The sequence below is a fragment of the Bubalus kerabau genome, chromosome 9, assembly GCF_029407905.1.
Source record: "Bubalus kerabau isolate K-KA32 ecotype Philippines breed swamp buffalo chromosome 9, PCC_UOA_SB_1v2, whole genome shotgun sequence".
Lineage (NCBI taxonomy): Eukaryota > Metazoa > Chordata > Mammalia > Artiodactyla > Bovidae > Bubalus > Bubalus kerabau.
In genome coordinates, this window is record NC_073632.1 from 91,019,735 (window position 1) to 91,037,535 (window position 17,801).

Genomic DNA, 17,801 nt, shown 5'->3' on the forward strand with positions numbered 1-17,801 from the left:
GTGTTAGTTTAAGGTTCAGTGAGCTCAGACACATAATCCTGGAATGTAAATGTCAGCTGCCACTCGGAAACTCCAGAAGGCTCCCAGTTTAAACACAGGTCTCACCCACTAGAGGTCTTCTAGAATCACTCAGTTGTCCCACTTAAGAACTGCTGAACACATTTTTAAATAACATGAAGAAAGAATAAAAAGGGGCACCAGCCTATCTAGGATGCCCACCCGTCTCAGCCTGGCCTCAGCTGGAGCCCTCCTTTATTTTGACTCTGCTTTGATTGGTGGCTCAGATGGTAAACAATCAGCCTGCAATGTGGGAGACTCAGTTCCTGGGTTGGAAAGATTCCCCGGAGAAGGGTAGGGCTACCCACTCCAGTATTCTTGCCTGGAGAATTTCATGGGCAAAGGAACCTGGTGGGCTATAGTTCATGGGGTCGCAAAGAGTTGGACACGACTGAATGACTTTCATTTCACTTCACTTTGATTGATGACAGCGAACATGTACTGAGCTCTTTCTATCTACTGAGTGCTGTTCTAAGTTCTGTGTGCAATGGCTCCTTTACAGCCACCTCTCAACAAATATGGGCCTGGCACTATTATCGCCCTCAGTTATATCAGAAATTTATGCGAGGTTATTCCTTAATGGCCACGCCAACCCAGCTGTCCAAATTCTGAAGTCTCTGGTTTTAACCTCTGTACTACTGTCTTCCCTAACCTAGCTGGTCCGTGGTTGGCTTGCTGGCCCCCATGCAGTCAGTGTGAAGCCCCAGTGAGCCCCTGTCCCCCACTTCCCTAGCCATGCTGCAGCTGTCGCCCCAGTGGGACAGTGACACCCTCCCTGGGGCTCAGCATCTCTGTCCCTACCCGGACGGCTGTCTGCGCCCTACAAGTGCTTGTCTTCCTGCTTGAAAACCCATTCTAGGGAGCCTGGGCAAATACACGTCATCTTGAAAAAATGATCACAACCTAAAAGTTGGGAGTTATGTTTTATTTGATGGGAATTTTTAGGACTTCAAGCCCAGGAGACAGCATCTCAAGTCACCCTGAGAGAACTGCTCCAAGGAGGTGAGGGGATTTGCCAGGTTATATCGAAGTTTTACAACAAAGGGCAGGGAGTTTGAACATCAAAAGATTATTGTTAAGTAAAGGAAACCAGATGTCCCCAGTTAAGGAATGTATCTTTTCTATGTAGGGGAAGATGCAAGAGTCTGAGCTCCCTGGAACCATTTCTTTCATATGCATCTGAGCTATTCTGGGGCCAGTATCCTGTGCTCTTCACATCCTGAGCTCCTGTGGGCTCAACCATAGGGAGTGACTGCAGTCTGAGTGCTGTGGATTATGGGTATTTTTCTTCCTCGGTGCCCTTTGACCTCACAAGCTCACATCAGAGGGCTGGAATCACTGATGACTTGACATCCTTGTTTACTGATATGGCAGGAAATATTCCATTTCTCATCCATAACCCACCAAGGAATCACACGAGGGTGCCCAGGATCAGGGCTCACACAATAAAGCCAGCGTCAACCAGAGCCCGTAACTTGAATGTTTCATATGCTTAGCCTCCAGATGGAATTTAATTCAATAAAATGCTTCCATTTTTAAAAACAATAATAACCCCAAGGCAAGAGAGAACCACTGATTTTTTTTTAAATGTAAAATATTCCAAATTTTAAATGTTGGCAAGTAAGTTGAAAATTTTAAAGCCAGTGCAGGTCCAACAAAACACTCCACCTTCTGTGATTTTTACTTTGGAATTTAAAACAGGCCTTGACTCCCCATAGATGCTCAATAAACATTCACTGACTACATGAATTAAAGTAAAACAAAACCATTAATACCGATTTGATCTGAGACAGTCCAAGACCCTTCTTATCTAATTTCTGGTCCACATCTCCTCTAAGTTAATCCAACTCTGGAATGGCTTTTGGGGGTCCCTGAAGATATCTGAGGTTAACCTAAGGCTGACCCTGAAAGAAATTGTTCCTGGCACAAGTTTCAGCCTTTCCAACATACACACAGATGTCTTTCCTATCTTAATCCAGAGGCAGATTAATGCTGAATATATTACAATTTTATTTGAGTGCATCTTCTTTTCTTTAATATAGATAAGGTCCCTGTTATCTATAACACCCTTTAATAGAAATGGAAGAATTGGCACTGATAATATGGCCCCAACTTTGGAATTTTCAAAGCTCTTCCATATCAATTATCTGATTCTACTGCTATAATCCTGTAAGGCAGATATTATTACTCTCCATTTTCCAAGTCTGCCCGTATCACACAGCTGCTCCAGGGTGATGAGGCTCCAGCCCAGGTGCCGTGGCTCCAAGGTCAGTGTCTTTGCCTCATGGCAACACTGCATTTAGTGTGTTGAGTTAGAGAACAGACTCAGAGCGTGGCAACAAAGGGGTGGCCAAGGACTCTGGAGAGCATATTAACCCATGTGGGAGGCAAAGCTAGACCATTTGTTATAAATGGCACTGAGCTGACAGAGGTCAAAACACAGTCTGAGTACTTCCTGTGTGAAGGATAACTTACTTCTAGTGAACAGATTTTATGTGTTCAGGTGAGTGCTACATTTGGGAGCTTTTCGTTTCTCAGGTGAAAGACACAAACCAAAAACAAAAAAATTTTTTTTTTTTTAAAGAAAAGAACAAAAACCTAAACAATCCCAACCCTTCTGCATGACAAAAAGTACAAGAGTGAGAATCGATGGCACAATTGATTATAACAGGTCTGTGACAACCAGTGGTGACAGTCAGGCCTAACAAACTGTCTTCCTTCTCAGACTTTATCTGACAGCATTATGCTGTGGCTCAAAACACTTCCAGATGGATTTTTCTTTAGAGTTCTAAAAATATTCAGCTGAATAAATCTATGTGTTCATTGTGCTAATGTTGTGAGCCATGGAGATTGATCTATTGGTCAAAAATTCCTCTGCAATTCAGGAGTGGCTGTTAACCCTTTGATTACTCCCCCAGGTTTTGCTGAACCAAAGAAACTCTTTACTCCTGGGTTTTGGCTTTTTTCAAGTGGGAGCTTTCACTTTGCTGCCATTTCTCTTGTTTCCAAACTGCCTCAGTGTGAAAGACAGTCCACTGTATGCGTGGGTCCTGGTGACTGCATGACTCCCACAAGATTTTAATACAATTACAGTGGTTCCTTGGGGGTAGCATTTTCCCTCAGGCTTCTGCATATTCCCAAACTATCGAGCAAATTGCCTACCAGTTAGCAGGGTTTTGGGGTAATCAGTGCATGGGGTAGGGCAGGCCATATTTATCTCAGCTTCTCTGAGCCTAGTCTCACATCCTATTCCAATGGGATAACAAAGCTAGAAGATCACAACCAAAGAAGTGAAAATCAAAACCCTCCCTGGAAGCCATGGGCACACTATCCTAACAACCTTCTCAGTTTTGAAGCCAGAGAAGCAAACTGGACCGGGCAAGTACGACCCAGGCTCACTGTGCTTTTCTGTGCAAATAATGTTTTGGGGTTTTTTTAATTCCTTGAAAAAAGACGGAGCTCTAGAAGCTAAATCAAGCTTCTTTGGATCAGCATTCATTATGAAGAAGAGTAACCAACCAACCAAACCTTCAGAAAGAAAAATAATACCTCATCCCCAATGATAGTTCAGTTCAGACAGACCCACTGAGGGGCCTGGCCTGGCCAGCAGGACCATAAATATTCATAAAGAGTCAAGATGGCCAAGGTCCTAAGACTGTCAGAGTCCCCCGGTCCCCACCTACATCTTGGAGTATTGACTGGGGAGACAAGCTATCTCCCTAAAAACTCATGAAGAGAAAGTGAAGGTTGCTCTGTTGTGTCTGACTCTTTGCAACTCCGTGGACTGTAGCCTGCAAGGATCCTCAGTCCATGGAATTCTCCAGCTCAGAATACTGGAGTGGGTAGCCGTTCCCTTCTCCAAGGGGTCTTCCTAACCAAAGAATCGAACCCAGGTCTCCCGCATTAGAGGTGGATCCTTTACCCTTTGAGCCACCAGGGAAGACCAAGAAACTCATGTCTTTGTCTAAATCCAGCTGATGATGAACATGGCAGGTTGAAAATGTGGGTGGTGGTCTGTATAAAGTGCATGAAGAGTCCATATGAGCATGTAGAGAAGCTTCATTGCACGGTGGCAAGCGCAATATTCTGAGTCTGACTGCATGTGCTGAAATCCAGGCTGTGTCTCTCCTGTATGACACCAGCCAGGTTACTTAACTTTTGTGTCCCTCATTCTCTTTCTCAGCAAAATGGAGATAACACCTGCCTGGACTCTTGTCATGAGAATTAAATGAGTTAACGTTCGAAATTGTTCAAACCAGAGTTTGATACATAATGCATTTTGGGGAGAAGACAACTGATGATAGAAACTTTTCCTTGCTGGGCATCACTGTCTTCCTTCTTTCCTCCAGAACAGCAGTTCACCAAATGCCCTCAGAAGGACTGATGCTGAAGCTGAAACTCCAATACTTTGGCCACCTGATGCAAAGAGCTGACTCATTGGAAAAGACTCTGATGCTGGAAAAGGTTGAAGGCAGGAGGAGAAGGGGACGACAGAAGATGAGATGGTTGGATGGCATCACCAACTGCGTTTGAGCAAGCTCCCGGAGTTGGTAATGGACAGGGAGGCCTGGCGTGCTGCAGTCCATGGGGTCGCAGACTGAACTGAACTGTAACGCCCTCATTCTGCGCTAGTCCATAGCTCTCTGCTGCCCTCTGCTGGCATCTGATTGATATTATTCTAGTAGCTTGTTCTCTTGGATTCAGAGATCTCTACTCCTTTCCTTCAAGAACCCTATTCCCCAACCAGGCTGAAATACAAATTATTCCTCTAAAACTCCACGCCTCTGTGCCTTGGTTGTTCCCACCCGGCATGCCCTTTCTCCCTCTATGTTGACCTGCCACACCCACCTCAAATCCCAGGACACTCACATGGCCTCCCTCTGCTTCTTTGCAGAAATTCTCCTCCCACACCATAAGCCTCCTAGCCCGCGTGACTCATCCTCATTACCTTCTTCTTTGCACTTTAATTAGCTTTGAACTTGCCTTACTGCCTCTTACCACGAGATCAAACTGTTCCTTATTTGTCTCTGATTCTTGGCAGCACCCCTGTCACACCCTAATTCCCTCTTCACAGAGACAGGCTCAGCCGGTGTTTGTGCAGTAAATGGAAGCATCAGTAGTGCCATCCTTCCCCGAGCTGCAGTTCTCCCTCCTTACCTCTCACCTTAACTGCTACAGTAACTTCCTAACTGGCCTCCCCAGACCCGCTGTGGGCCCAGCCCCACGTACTCCAAACCGCAATCAAAGGACACTTTTGGGGGGTGGCGGGGAGAAAGGTTATCTTGGCATCTCTCAGCCTCCCTCCCTTTCAACTGCTTCTCACTGCATAAGGATAGAGTCTCAAGTCCTGCAGGACTTTTCTTTGTGTCCCAAGTCCTGCAGGACTCTATTCCCTTCTTCCCAGACCAGCAGCCACACTGCTCATCTTTCAGTTCCTACAACACTATGTGCTCTCCTGCAAGGAGGACTCTCTCCAAGCTACTCCCTCTGTCTGGAAGCCTCTGCCCACCTCACTTGTGCCCAACTCCCACTTTGGATCTCAGCTCAAGCACACCCAAGAAAACCTTCCCTGGCCCTTCTTCCTAGGTCTGATTTGCCTGTGCGTGCTCTCATTGCAGCATCTATGTAACTTTCTAATCAGAAAACTGACCAGAGCTTTACATTTCTATTTGCAGCCATTTGATTACTGCTTATCTTTCCTATTGGACTGTAGCTTCATGAGGACAGGAGCTGTGCCTGCTTTTCTTCACCTTTGAATGCCCAGCCACCAGCCTAGGGCCCCACACACATAGTAGATACACAATAAATATGTTTGATGAATAAATAAATTAAAAGAACCAATGTGAAACAGAATCTTAACCAAGGTGTTAAAAGATATATATATCTTATCTATACCATATATATATATATATATATATATAATATATTAACCCCCAAACCTTATATTTTTCCATATCTATCATTCACATACAGGTTTTCAGTTATAGACAGGTAGGTAGGTAGATAGGCAGACAGACAGACAGGCAAAAACCAACAGGGGCTTCTCTGAAATACATCCAACAAGCTCCCTCGGACACTCACCTTCAGTGCTCATATCTGGTGTGGGCATCCAGATGTAGGCCAAGCCTTCCTCCTTATACAGCTTAATCATAGTGTCTGGTGTCATGGGTTCTGGGTAGCGGTTACAGCCTGAGGAATTCTGTACAATATCCCATTCCGTCTGGAAATTCATTACAGCTGTAACCCCTAGTTCATGCTTCAGTTTGATGGTTACGTGTTCCACTTGGCGAGGGCAGCTACCCAGCCAGATATTTGGTAGAATCCTAAGAAGAATACATGGAGTCAACTATAACTATTGTTGGTGTTATAGCAGCTGCATAAAACGCGCAGTATTAAAATGCAATTAACTTTTAACACTGGGCACAGGAGAAGCTGTATTAAGAACATGAGAACCAATATTATTATTAAAAGACAAAAATACTGGTGGTGGTGTTTTGAGGGAAACAAATAATTCAATTAACTAGAAGGTCAGGGTATAGGCATCAGGAAACCAAATCTAGCAATATAGTAAAATAAGTCCACCATGTTATACTTATTCCATGAATGTATATGTGGTTCAGTATTAGGAAATCCATCAACATATTTCAAAGTACTAACAAATTAAGGGCAAAATTCCTATGACTATATCATAAATTCTGGAAAATATGTGCTAGAATTCAGCAATCATTCCTGTTTAAAGCTCTGTATAAAAATTTCAAACAGTATGAGATTAAGAGAAATTAATAACAACCTTCTTTTAAATAAAATCAAAGTAAGGATTATTTCCATTAGTATTCAGCATTATTCTATATGCTTCATCTAAAGCTATAATGTAGAAGAAGAAATATCTCTCTGTCAAAAAAGATTCAACTGTAAGAGCTATGAACAATATTAAAAGTATTAAGATTAAATTATCTGGATGAAGGAAAATACACAAAAATCAAATAACCATTCTCTGTACTATTAATAGCCAGGTAGAAATAGATTGGGAGGAAGAGGGGAAGTCTTATTCAAAAATAATGACAAAATTATAAAATACCTAGGAATGTCTTTAATCCAGAAAAAACTATAAAATTTTATTAGAGGACATTATAAAAACAATAGCAACAAATAAGTAGACATACTGTGATGCTGTGATTTATTATAAGAAATATATATTTGTTCTTCATCCCCATATCTGACACAGAGTTCCTAAATCCATTGAAATTTCCTAAGTGATGACAGCCATAAAGGTGTCTTTTGGCAAAACTAATACAATTATGTAAAGTTTAAAAATAAAATAAAATTAAAAAAAAAATAAAATAAAAAAATAAATAAAGGTGTCTTTTCTTAATGAGGTAATTTTTGAAATGCAGCTAAGGGTGGGACTGGTTGCCAGGGTTACCAACCTTGTGATTAGAGGGTTGGAATTTTCATCCCACCCCCTGATCTCCTGGGAAGGGAGAGGGACTGGAGATTGAATCAGTCATCTTTGGCCAGTGATTTCATTAACCAGGCCTATGAAATGAAGCCTCCATAAAACCTCAAACAGCAAAGTTTGGGGAGCATCCAGGTTGGTGAATACAGGATAATGGGAGAGCAGAGGACATGGAAGCTCTGCTCCTTTCCCATGCCTTCCTCTAGGCATCTCTGATATCTGACTGTTCCTGAGTTACATCCTTTTATAATGAACTGGTGATCTAGTAAGTAAAGTGTTTCTTTGAGTTCTGTGACCTGTTGTAGAAAATTAATCAAATGCAAGTCTAAAGAGGGGTATGGGGAATCCCTAGTGTGTAGCCAATCAGTCAGAAACATAGGTAATAAACCTGGGCTTGTAACTGACCTCTGAGGGCAGGCTGAGGGCATGGCGGGTGTCTTATAGGACTAAACAATTAACCTGTGGAATCTGATGCCATCTGGGGGTAGGAATTTCCTTGTGGATATTGAAGATTATTATGGAAAAAATAAAAGGATAAAATTTTAAACAAAGAGAAACATTGGAAACCCAGAAAAGACTTCATGGTGCCCTGAAGAGGGGAAAAGTGAAAGTGTTAGTTGCTCAGTCATGTTGAACTCTTTGCAACCCGTGGACTATAGCCCACTAGCCTCTTCTGTCCATGGAATTTTCCAGGCAAGAATACTGGAGTGGGTAGCCATTCCCGTCTCCAGTTCAGTTCAGTTCAGTCGCTCAGTCGTGTCCGACTCTTTGTGATCCCATGAAACGCAGCGTGACAGGCCTCCCTGTCCATCACGAACTCCCAGAGTTTACCCAAACTCATGTCCATTGAGTCAGTGAAGCCATCTAACCATCTCATCCTCTGCCGTTCCCTTCTCCTCTTGCCTTCAATCTTTCCCAAAATCAGGGTCTTTTCAAATGAGTCAGCTCTTCACATCAGGTGGCCAAAACACTGCAGTTTCAGCTTTAAATCAGTCCTTCCAATAAACACCCAGGACCGTTTTTCCTTAGGATGGACTGGTTGGATCTCCTTGCAGTCCAAGGGACTCTCAAGAGTCTTCTCCAGCACCACAGTTCAAAAGTATCAATTCTTCTGCGCTCAGCCCTCTTTATAGTCCAACTCTCACATCCATACATGACCACTGGAAAAACCATAGCCTTGACTAGATAGACCTTTGTTGACAAAGTAATCTCTCTGCTTTTTAATATGCTGTCTAGGTTGGTCATAACTTTCCTTCCAAGGAGTAAGCGTCTTTTAACTTCATGGCTGCAATCACCATCTGCAGTGATTTTAGAGCCCCCCAAAATAAAGTCTGCCACTGTTTCCACTGTTTCCCCATCTATTTCCCATGAAGTGATGGGACCGGATGCCATGATCTTCGTTTTCTGAATGTTGAGCTTTAAGCCAGCTTTTTCACTCTCCTCTTTCACTTTCATCAAGAGGCTCTTTAGTTCTTCTTCACTTTCTGCCATAATGGTGGTGTCATCTGCATATCTGAGGTTACTGATATTTCTCAGGGCAATCTTGATTCCAGCTTGTGCTTCTTCCAGCCCAGCGTTTCTCATGATGTACTCTGCATAGGAGTTAAATAAGCAGGGTGACAATATACAGCCTTGATGGACTCCTTTTCCTATCTGGAACCAGTCTGTTATTCCATGTCCAGTTCTAACTGTTGCTTCCTGACCTGCATACAGGTTTTTCAAGAGGTAGGTCAGGTGGTCTGGTATTGCCATCTCTTTCAGAATTATCCAGTTTATTGTGATCTACATAGTCAAAGGCTTTGGCATAGTCAATAAAACAGAAATCGATGTTTTTCTGGAACTCTCTTGCTTTTTCAATGATCCAGCAGATGTTGGCTATTTCATCTCTGGCTCCTCTGCCTTTTCTAAAACCAGTTTGAACATCTGGAAGTTCACAGTTCATGTATTGCTGAAGCCTGGCTTGGAGAATTTTGAGCATTACTTTATTAGCGTGTGAGATGAGCGCAATTGTGCAGTAGTTTGAGCATTCTTTGGCATTGCCTTTCTTTGGGATTGGAGTGAAAACTGACCTTTTTCAGTCTTGTGGCCACTGCTGAGTTTTCCAAATTTGCTGGCATATTGAGTGCAGCACTTTCACAGCATCATCTTTCAGGATTTGAAATAGCTCAACTGGAATTCTATCACCTCCACTAGCTTTGTTCGTAGTGATGACTACTTGTGTAGTGATGACCACTTGACTTCACATTCCAGGATGTCTGGCTCTAGGTGAGTGATCACACCATCGTGATTATCTGGGTCATGAAAATTTTTTTTGTATAATTCTTCTGTGTATTCTTGCCACCTCTTCTTAATATCTTCTGCTCTGTTAGGTCCATACCATTTCTGTCCTTTATGGAGCCCATCTTTGCATGAAATGTTCCCTTGGTACCTCTAATTTTCTTGAAGAGATCTCTAGTCTTTCCCATTCTATTGTTTTCCTCTATTTCTTTGCATTGATCACTGAGGAAGGCTTTCCTATCTCTCCTTGCTATTTTTTGGAAATCTGCATTCAAATGCTTATATCATTCCTTTTCTCCTTTGCTTTTTGCTTCTCTTCTTTTCACAGCTATTTGTAAGGCCTCCTCAGACAGCCATTTTGCTTTTTTGCATTTCTTTTCCATGGGGATGGTCTTGATCCCTGTCTCCTGTACAATGTCATGAACCTCATTCCATAGTTCATCAGGCACTCTCTCTATCAGATATAGGCCCTTAAGTCTATTTCTCACTTCTACTGTATAATCATAAGGGATTTGATTTAGGTCATACCTGAATGGTCTAGTGGTTTTCCCCACTTTCTTCAATTTCAGTCTGAATTTGGCAATGAGGAGTTCATGATCTGAGCCACAGTCAGCTCCTGGCCTTGTTTTTGCTGACTGTATAGAGCTTTTCCATCTTTGGCTGCAAAGAATATAATCAATCTGATTTTGGTGTTGCTCATCTGGTGATGTCCATGTGTAGAGTCTTCTCTTGTGTTGTTGGAAGAGGGTGTTTGCTCTGACCAGTGTGTTCTCTTGGCAAAAGTCTATTAGCCTTTGCCCTGCTTCATTCTGTGCTCCAAGGCCAAATTTGCCTGTTACTTTAGGTTTTTCTTGACTTCCTACTTTTGCATTCCAGTCCCCTATAATGAAAAGGACATCTTTTTTGGGTGTTAGTTCTGGAAGGTTTTCTAGGTCTTCATAGAACCGTTCAACTTCAGCTTCTTCAGCATTACTGGTTGGGGCATAGACTTGGATTACCGTGATATTGAATGGTTTGCCTTGGAAATGAACAGAGATCATTCTGTCATTTTTGAGATTGCATCCAAGAACTGCATTTTGAACTCTTTTGTTGACTATGATGGCTACTCCATTTCTTCTAAGGGATTCCTGACCACAGTAGTAGATATAATGGTCATCTGAGTTAAATTCACCCATTCCAGTCCATCTTAGTTCACTGATTCCTAGAATGTCGATGTTCACTCTTGCCATCTCCTGTTTGACCACTTCCAATTTGCCTTGATTCATGGACCTAACATTCCAGGTTCCTATGCAATATTGGTCTTTACAGCATCAGACCTTGCTTCTATCACCCTTCTCCAGAGGAATTTCCAATCCCAAGGATCGAACCCAAGTCTCATGCATTGCAGGCAGATTCTTTACAGTCTGAGCCACCAGAGAACCCCATGTGAAGAGGAGCATAGGATCCAGAGGTTTTTTACTTTATCACTGACTCCAAAGAATTCTCAGACACTCCATTGGACCCAATGGGCTGAGAGAAAGACCACCAGCAGGGACACATTTAGATCACACCAGATCTATGCTTGACCAGGACTCTGTGAGTTGAGTAGTCAGTCTTTATAGGAATGGAAATATCACACCTACGGGTCACTGCCTCTTCTCTCTGGCTTTTGTAATGAGACTTGGAACCTTCCTCTATCTGGACATTCCCTCCCTTCTTTCAAACTATCTCATAAAGACTCCTCCCACAGCAATCTGCTGGGTGCCAAAGCAGGTAATAGTGTTGGGCCACCATACCTATTCTTTGGGGTTTAACTGAGCATACTTATGTACACTCAACTGGAAAAGAAGCAAGTGGACAGCTCAGTTATACAACCTTCTGAACAATCATGTACTTTTACTGGCAGAATCTCGAAGTGAACTAATTACATATTAGAATGAATATTCATGACAGCCAAGCTAAATTCCAAATGTTACCTGGAGTTCTGTTAAATACTGTACTCTTTGAGTAGGAGCATTTAGTATTCACAAGTAAATAAATCAGAGAAGGCAATGGCAACCCACTCAGTACTCTTGCCTGGAAAATCCCATGGACGGAGGGGCCTGGTAGGCTGTAGTCCATGGGGTCGCTAGGAGTCGGACACGACTGAATGACTTCACTTTCACTTTTCACTTTCATGCATTGGAGAAGGAAATGGCAACCCACTCCAGTGTTCTTGCCTGGAAAATCCCAGAGACGGGGGAGCCTGGTGAACTGCCATCTATGGGGTCGCACAGAGTCGGACACGACTGAAGCGACTTAGCAGCAGTAGCAGCAGTAAATAAATGCCAAAATAAAGTGGCTAGCATGCAACAATTGCATAAATACCAAAGAGTTCATAGAGATATACAAAGGGTAAATCAGGACATTTGAGCCTATGAAATAAGAAATCAGAATCCCAAACCAGACTCACTATATAGATCATACTATGTTGCTTAAAAAGACCATTATTTTATCATCTCATTCAGTCCTGGTCTTCAAATGTATTTAAACTAACCAGTAACCTTAAGAAACTCAGAATAAATAAAAGATAAAGAGGCTCAAAGTTGGAACCTTAACATACATATTTCCCACATCAAGTTTCTAATGAAAATAAGCCCTTGCAGTACACATCAACAGATACACACGAATAACACCAGTTTCTATATCAGATATTTCCAACTTTCACATAGCATAATTAATTTGTCCTCTAAAAATGCTAGGAGTCAGAGTACAGATTTAAGAAATTAATATAAAATAATTCCTGATTTTCTAAAGTAAGATGTCCTGAACCTAGGAGGTGCGTAACTAAAGATAAATTCTGAAAACAAGCAGCGTATTGAAGGAGAGAGAACTGAAGTTGTAAAGTAAATTATATAGAACCATTCTATGGGATATGGAGACAATATACTGGGCTTGTTGGAAACACACAGAACCACAGAATATGCTTAATCAGACAGCTAATATGCCCTTGATATGCATCTTGTTTCAGCTTGTTGTCTCTTATAGGAGGTGATACATCTCTAGTCGTGTGTGTCCTTTCTAAATAGTAATTAAACTTTTACTTCTCCACTCAAAAGAGAATGATTTGACACCATTAAAAATCAATTTTTACTTATCTCAGTTTTAATCTCCTTTTGGTGTCAAAGATACTTTAGATGATAAAATTAGGATTTTTTTTTTTAAAGGTGAGAAGCAATTTGTTGAAATATGGGATTTAGGGAATAAAAAATCTTCTGTAAGGTAGTTTTAATGGCAAGATATACCAAACTTCAAAGACTCAATAACAGAATAAAAATCATAGCTTGCACTTATATTGTAAATGACATCATAAAACTTCCAGAGAACTATTTTATGAATAACTCACTATCAATCATGAATTACATCAGAGATTTCTGGCATCTTCACTATAGATTATTTGGAAAGGTCAAAGAGAAAGCACTGTACCAAATGGATATTGACAGTCAACCCAGATGTGGCTTTGCATTCAAGACACATGTGGTGCTTTTATAAAAACTATTACCAGGATCTATCCCAGAGATACTCACAAAGTGGCTCCAAAGTGAGGTCTCAGATTCTGTGAATTGATTTTTATCTTATTTTTTAGAAATTAACCATATTACATGTATAATACATGCAGCTAGATTCCAGAACCATTATCTAGAGCTAAGCTAAGCTAAGCTAAGTCACTTTAGTTGTGTCCGACTCTGTGTGACCCCACAGACGGCAGCCCACCAGGCTCCCCCATCCCTGGGATTCTCCAGGCAAGAACACTGGAGTGGGTTGCCATTTCCTTCTCCAATGCATGAAAGTGAAAAGTCAAAGTGAAGTCGCTGAGTCGTGTCCGACTCTTAGTGACCCCATGGACTGCAGCCTACCAGGCTCCTCCGCCCATGGGATTTTCCAGGCAAGAGTACTGGAGTGGGGTGCCATTGTCTTCTCCGAAGATCTCAATAAATGTTCAGGAGGAGCTGAGTATATAAATCTCAATACCTTTTGGTAGCAATAAAGATTATGAAGACCAGAGGACATGGACTTGCTTAGCTCTACACATGGACCAGTAAAGTGAAGCTCTTACTATCTCCAACACTAGTTTCAAGACGACAAATGATTCCTAGACAGACAGTGAGTAATGGGAACTCTTGATTGTAAGAGAATATGTGGAATGCAGGATCTCTAGTTGCAGCATGTGGGATCTATTTTTTTGTTGTTGGGACATGCAGGATCTTTAGTTGTGACATGCAAACCCTTTGTTGAGACATGTGGGATCTAGTTCCCTGACCAGAGTTTGGATCCAGGCCCCTGGCATTGGGAGGACAGTCTTAGTCCCTGGACCACCAGGGGAGTTCCAAGAATGTACCATTATTGAAAAAAACTACTCACTTCAGTTTCGACTATTGCCACCATGATTCAACACGGTTGAATTTAAATAAAATCCACCCTAGTAATATCACAACTTGGTTAAAGACCAAGGGAAAGACATGGATGGCTGACATTCTGGAACCTTCCTTTCTTGGATTGCAAATCAAAAGCAACTGCATTCATTTGAGTGAATCTGGATTTGTGGTTCCAAGTAATTACATCACAATACTACACCATGTGCTTCCCTTGTCAGTCTGGGACCTGTGGTGCAACAGCTACTGAAGCATATGAAGCAGAATTCACTTGCCATCTCAGCTGTCAATCAAAGGAGCCCTCACTGGCAATAAGGAGTATAATGGGCAAAATGAGCACCCAAGCACTTTGCACAAAACATCACCAGGTATTGAGAGAAGGGGAGGGGGAGGATGCAAAAGACAAGAGAAATATCAAGAAAGGAGACAGTTTTATAGGCTCTACGTCGCAAATTCCATCCTTAATGGCCATAAGAAATGGCAGAATAACCTTTTCCTGAAGGTGAAAATTAGCATTATTTTTTGTCCACAGGAAAGAAAAAATTAGGAAAACTACAGGAATGGTCACATCAATGTAGGAACATAAGGTCTTGTTTATTTCTCATCACATTAAGAGATACAGCTCTTGAATTGTGGCACCCTATTCTTAGCCATACAGACACGGAACCATTTCAAAGACAGAGAAAACAGATTTTGCTGAGGTTCTTCACAAAATCCAGCTTAAGAATTTAGGAGCAAAAAGAAAAATGAACACATTTCCTAAGATGGATAATTGTGCTACATTTACCTTATTTAATATTTTGTGGGCAATCTGATGTGAAATTAAAATGTGATCTGGCTTTTAAATAATGGGTGAAGAAAAAGTCTATCAGTCCTATAATTTAGATCTCATTAGTGAGAAAGCAAGAGAAACATTAAAATCAACCTCCAGTAAGCTCCAAGCTTCATTAGCATGTATAGCTCCTTCCACTGAAAATTTGTTCTCTGGTGTCAGGTGTTAAGTTATTAATGTCAAATTTCTACCCCAAAAGGGTGCTTATAACAGATTTCAGTCAAGGCTGAATAACTGCTTAAAGACAAATTCTAATTTAGTGAGTGATGCTAATTAACTTCTTCAATAAAAAATAATTTTATTATTGCTTATGGGTCATAGACTGCAGAGTATAGAGAGCATATGTGAATTTTGTGCAGTTAGTCTCTTAGACTTTTTGGATGTGCAATGGAGTTTTTAGCCACATGAAGCAAATATTTTTGACATATGTTCTTTTATTTTCTATATCATAAAATGCCATATAAGTAAATTAATTGTGAAGGTCTGTTAGGGGTTGAATCACATTTCTCCCACATTCCTATGTTGAAGTCCTTAACCCCGTGCACCTTAAAGTGTGATGGTATTTGGAGATAGGTTCTCTACAAGAGGTAATCAGGTTAAAGTGAAGCCACGAGAGAAGGCTAATTCAATAGGAATGTTGTCATAAGAAGAGAAAGTTTGGTCACATACATGTATGGAGAGAAGATGATGTGAAGATAGAATGAGGTTTCTATCTACAGCCCTCCAGAGCAAATCAATCTTATAGACACATTGATCCCATACTTTTAGTCTCCAGAACAGTGAGACAATATATGTTTGGTATCCAAGCCCTCTGGTTGGTGGCACTTTGTTATTGGCAGCCCCAGGAAATGAATACAGGGTCTAAAATTCAAAGGTAAAATATATACAATTAACCAGACTCTTCAAATATCCATATATCAGGTGCACATAAAGTTAAGTATTTTAATAGATATTTTTCAACTTTCATCCTGATGTTCAGAATTCTACAAATACAACTAACATTTGGTTATGGTGCCAAATTATTCTCTTACACACAAAACTGCCCACCCTCCCTCCTTTATTCAGGTCCTTCAGTCCATCACTTGAGCACTTACAACATGGCAGAAGAGACCATCAGGCCCCTGACTGTGCTTTTGTCTTTTTTCTTAATATAATGACTCAGTTCTAAAGTCCTGAGGTATTTAGTTTTGATAAATACAGAAGAATATTGGGACCCTCTGCTTGGCTTTAAGAGAATGAATGACAATGGAGAATTACCTGAAATGTATAAGAGCACAGTCTCTCAGATTCATAACTTCTTCAGATTCTTAGATCCCAGAGACTTTGGCCTTCTTATTTTTGCATATGTGTTGCCCTGAAATGTAGGTTTATATGCCATATTGTGGAGAAGGCAATGGCAACCCACTCCAGTATTCTTGCCTGGAAAATCCCATGGACGGAGGAGCCTGATGGGCTGCAGTCCATGGGGTCGCTAAGAGTCGGACGCGACTGAGTGACTTCACTTTCACTTTTCACTATCATGCATTGGAGAAGGAAATGGCAACCCACTCCAGCGTTTTTGCCTGGAGAATCCCAGGGACGGGGGAGCCTGGTGGGCTGCCGTCTATGGGGTCGCACAGAGTCAGACACAACTGAAGCGACTTAGCAGCTGCAGCAGCAGCACACTTCACTTTCTTAGTCAATCACAAGGTACCACAAACTGAGACAAATAACTAGACAAATAAAGCAGCCTCAGTTGGTTACGTTGATACAAATTTCAACAAATGTTCTATTAAAATATCCTCCTGGCATGTTAATTTTGTTTCCAGTGCTGAGCATTCCTTGAAAGAGTAAAATGTCATGTTTAATATTTCTTCACTAATGAACTTGAGAGGATTTGTTCAAAATTAATCACTTCCATAATGAATTAGGTACCACAGAAGATCAAGGAAGTAATAAAACATTAGGCATGTGAATTTTGTATTTATTTTAAAGTCATCTTGTCTATTCAATAAAAATGTAATGAAGTCTGCTTTTTGCCAGGTACTCAACCATGAATGGTGAGCCAACAGTCAAGTTATGCCCTTATTTGAGCCTATATTCTTTGAGGAAAACAGGCAATAACTAAATAAATATTCAAAATGTATAAAATTTATAAATTAATTTGGATTGTGCTATTGATGATTTTTATATTGCTCCCAGCAATCTTGATTCCAGCCTGTGCTTCATCCAGCCTGGTATTTTGCATGATGTACTCTGCATATAGGTTAAGTAAGCAGGCTGACAAAACACAACACTGACGTACTCCTTTCCCAATTTGGAACCAGTCCATTGTTCCATGTCCAGTTCTAACTGTTGCTTCCTGACCTGCACACAGATTTCTCAGGAGGCAGGCAGGTCAGGTGGTCTGGCATTCCCATCTCTTAAGGAATTTTCCACAGCTTATTGTGATCCACACAGCCAAAGGCTTTGGCATAGTCAATAAAGCAGAAATAGATGTTTTTCTGGAATTCTCTTGCTTTTTCAATGATTCGATGGATGTTGGCAACTTGATCTCTGGTTCCTCTGCCTTTTCTAAATCCAGCTTGAACATCTGCAAATTCATGGTTCACGTACTGCTGAAGCCTGGCTTCGAGAATTTTGAGCATTACTTTGCTAGCGTGTGAGATAAGTGCAATTGTGTGGTTGGCACTGCCTTTCTTTGGGATTGGAATGAAAACTGACCCTTTCTATTCCTGTGGCCACTGCCAAGTTTTCCAAATTTGCTAGCATATTGAGTGCAACACTTTAACAATATCATGTTTTAGGA

The 17,801-nt window shown here is 41.3% G+C and overlaps 1 protein-coding gene across 4 annotated transcripts in view; it reads right to left on the reverse strand.

Moving 5' to 3' along the window:
• EPM2A (EPM2A glucan phosphatase, laforin) overlaps positions 1–17,801 on the reverse strand; it is a 120,442-nt gene that overhangs the window by 20,537 nt on the left and 82,104 nt on the right. For 3 of the 4 annotated variants that reach the window (XM_055535876.1, XM_055535877.1, XM_055535874.1), the window contains one exon: positions 6,139–6,380. The exons of the other annotated variant lie outside the window; for it this stretch is intronic. In XM_055535876.1, coding sequence (XP_055391851.1) covers positions 6,139–6,380 — 242 coding nt within the window. The remainder of the gene's footprint in view (positions 1–6,138; positions 6,381–17,801) is intronic. 4 annotated transcript variants of the gene reach the window in all.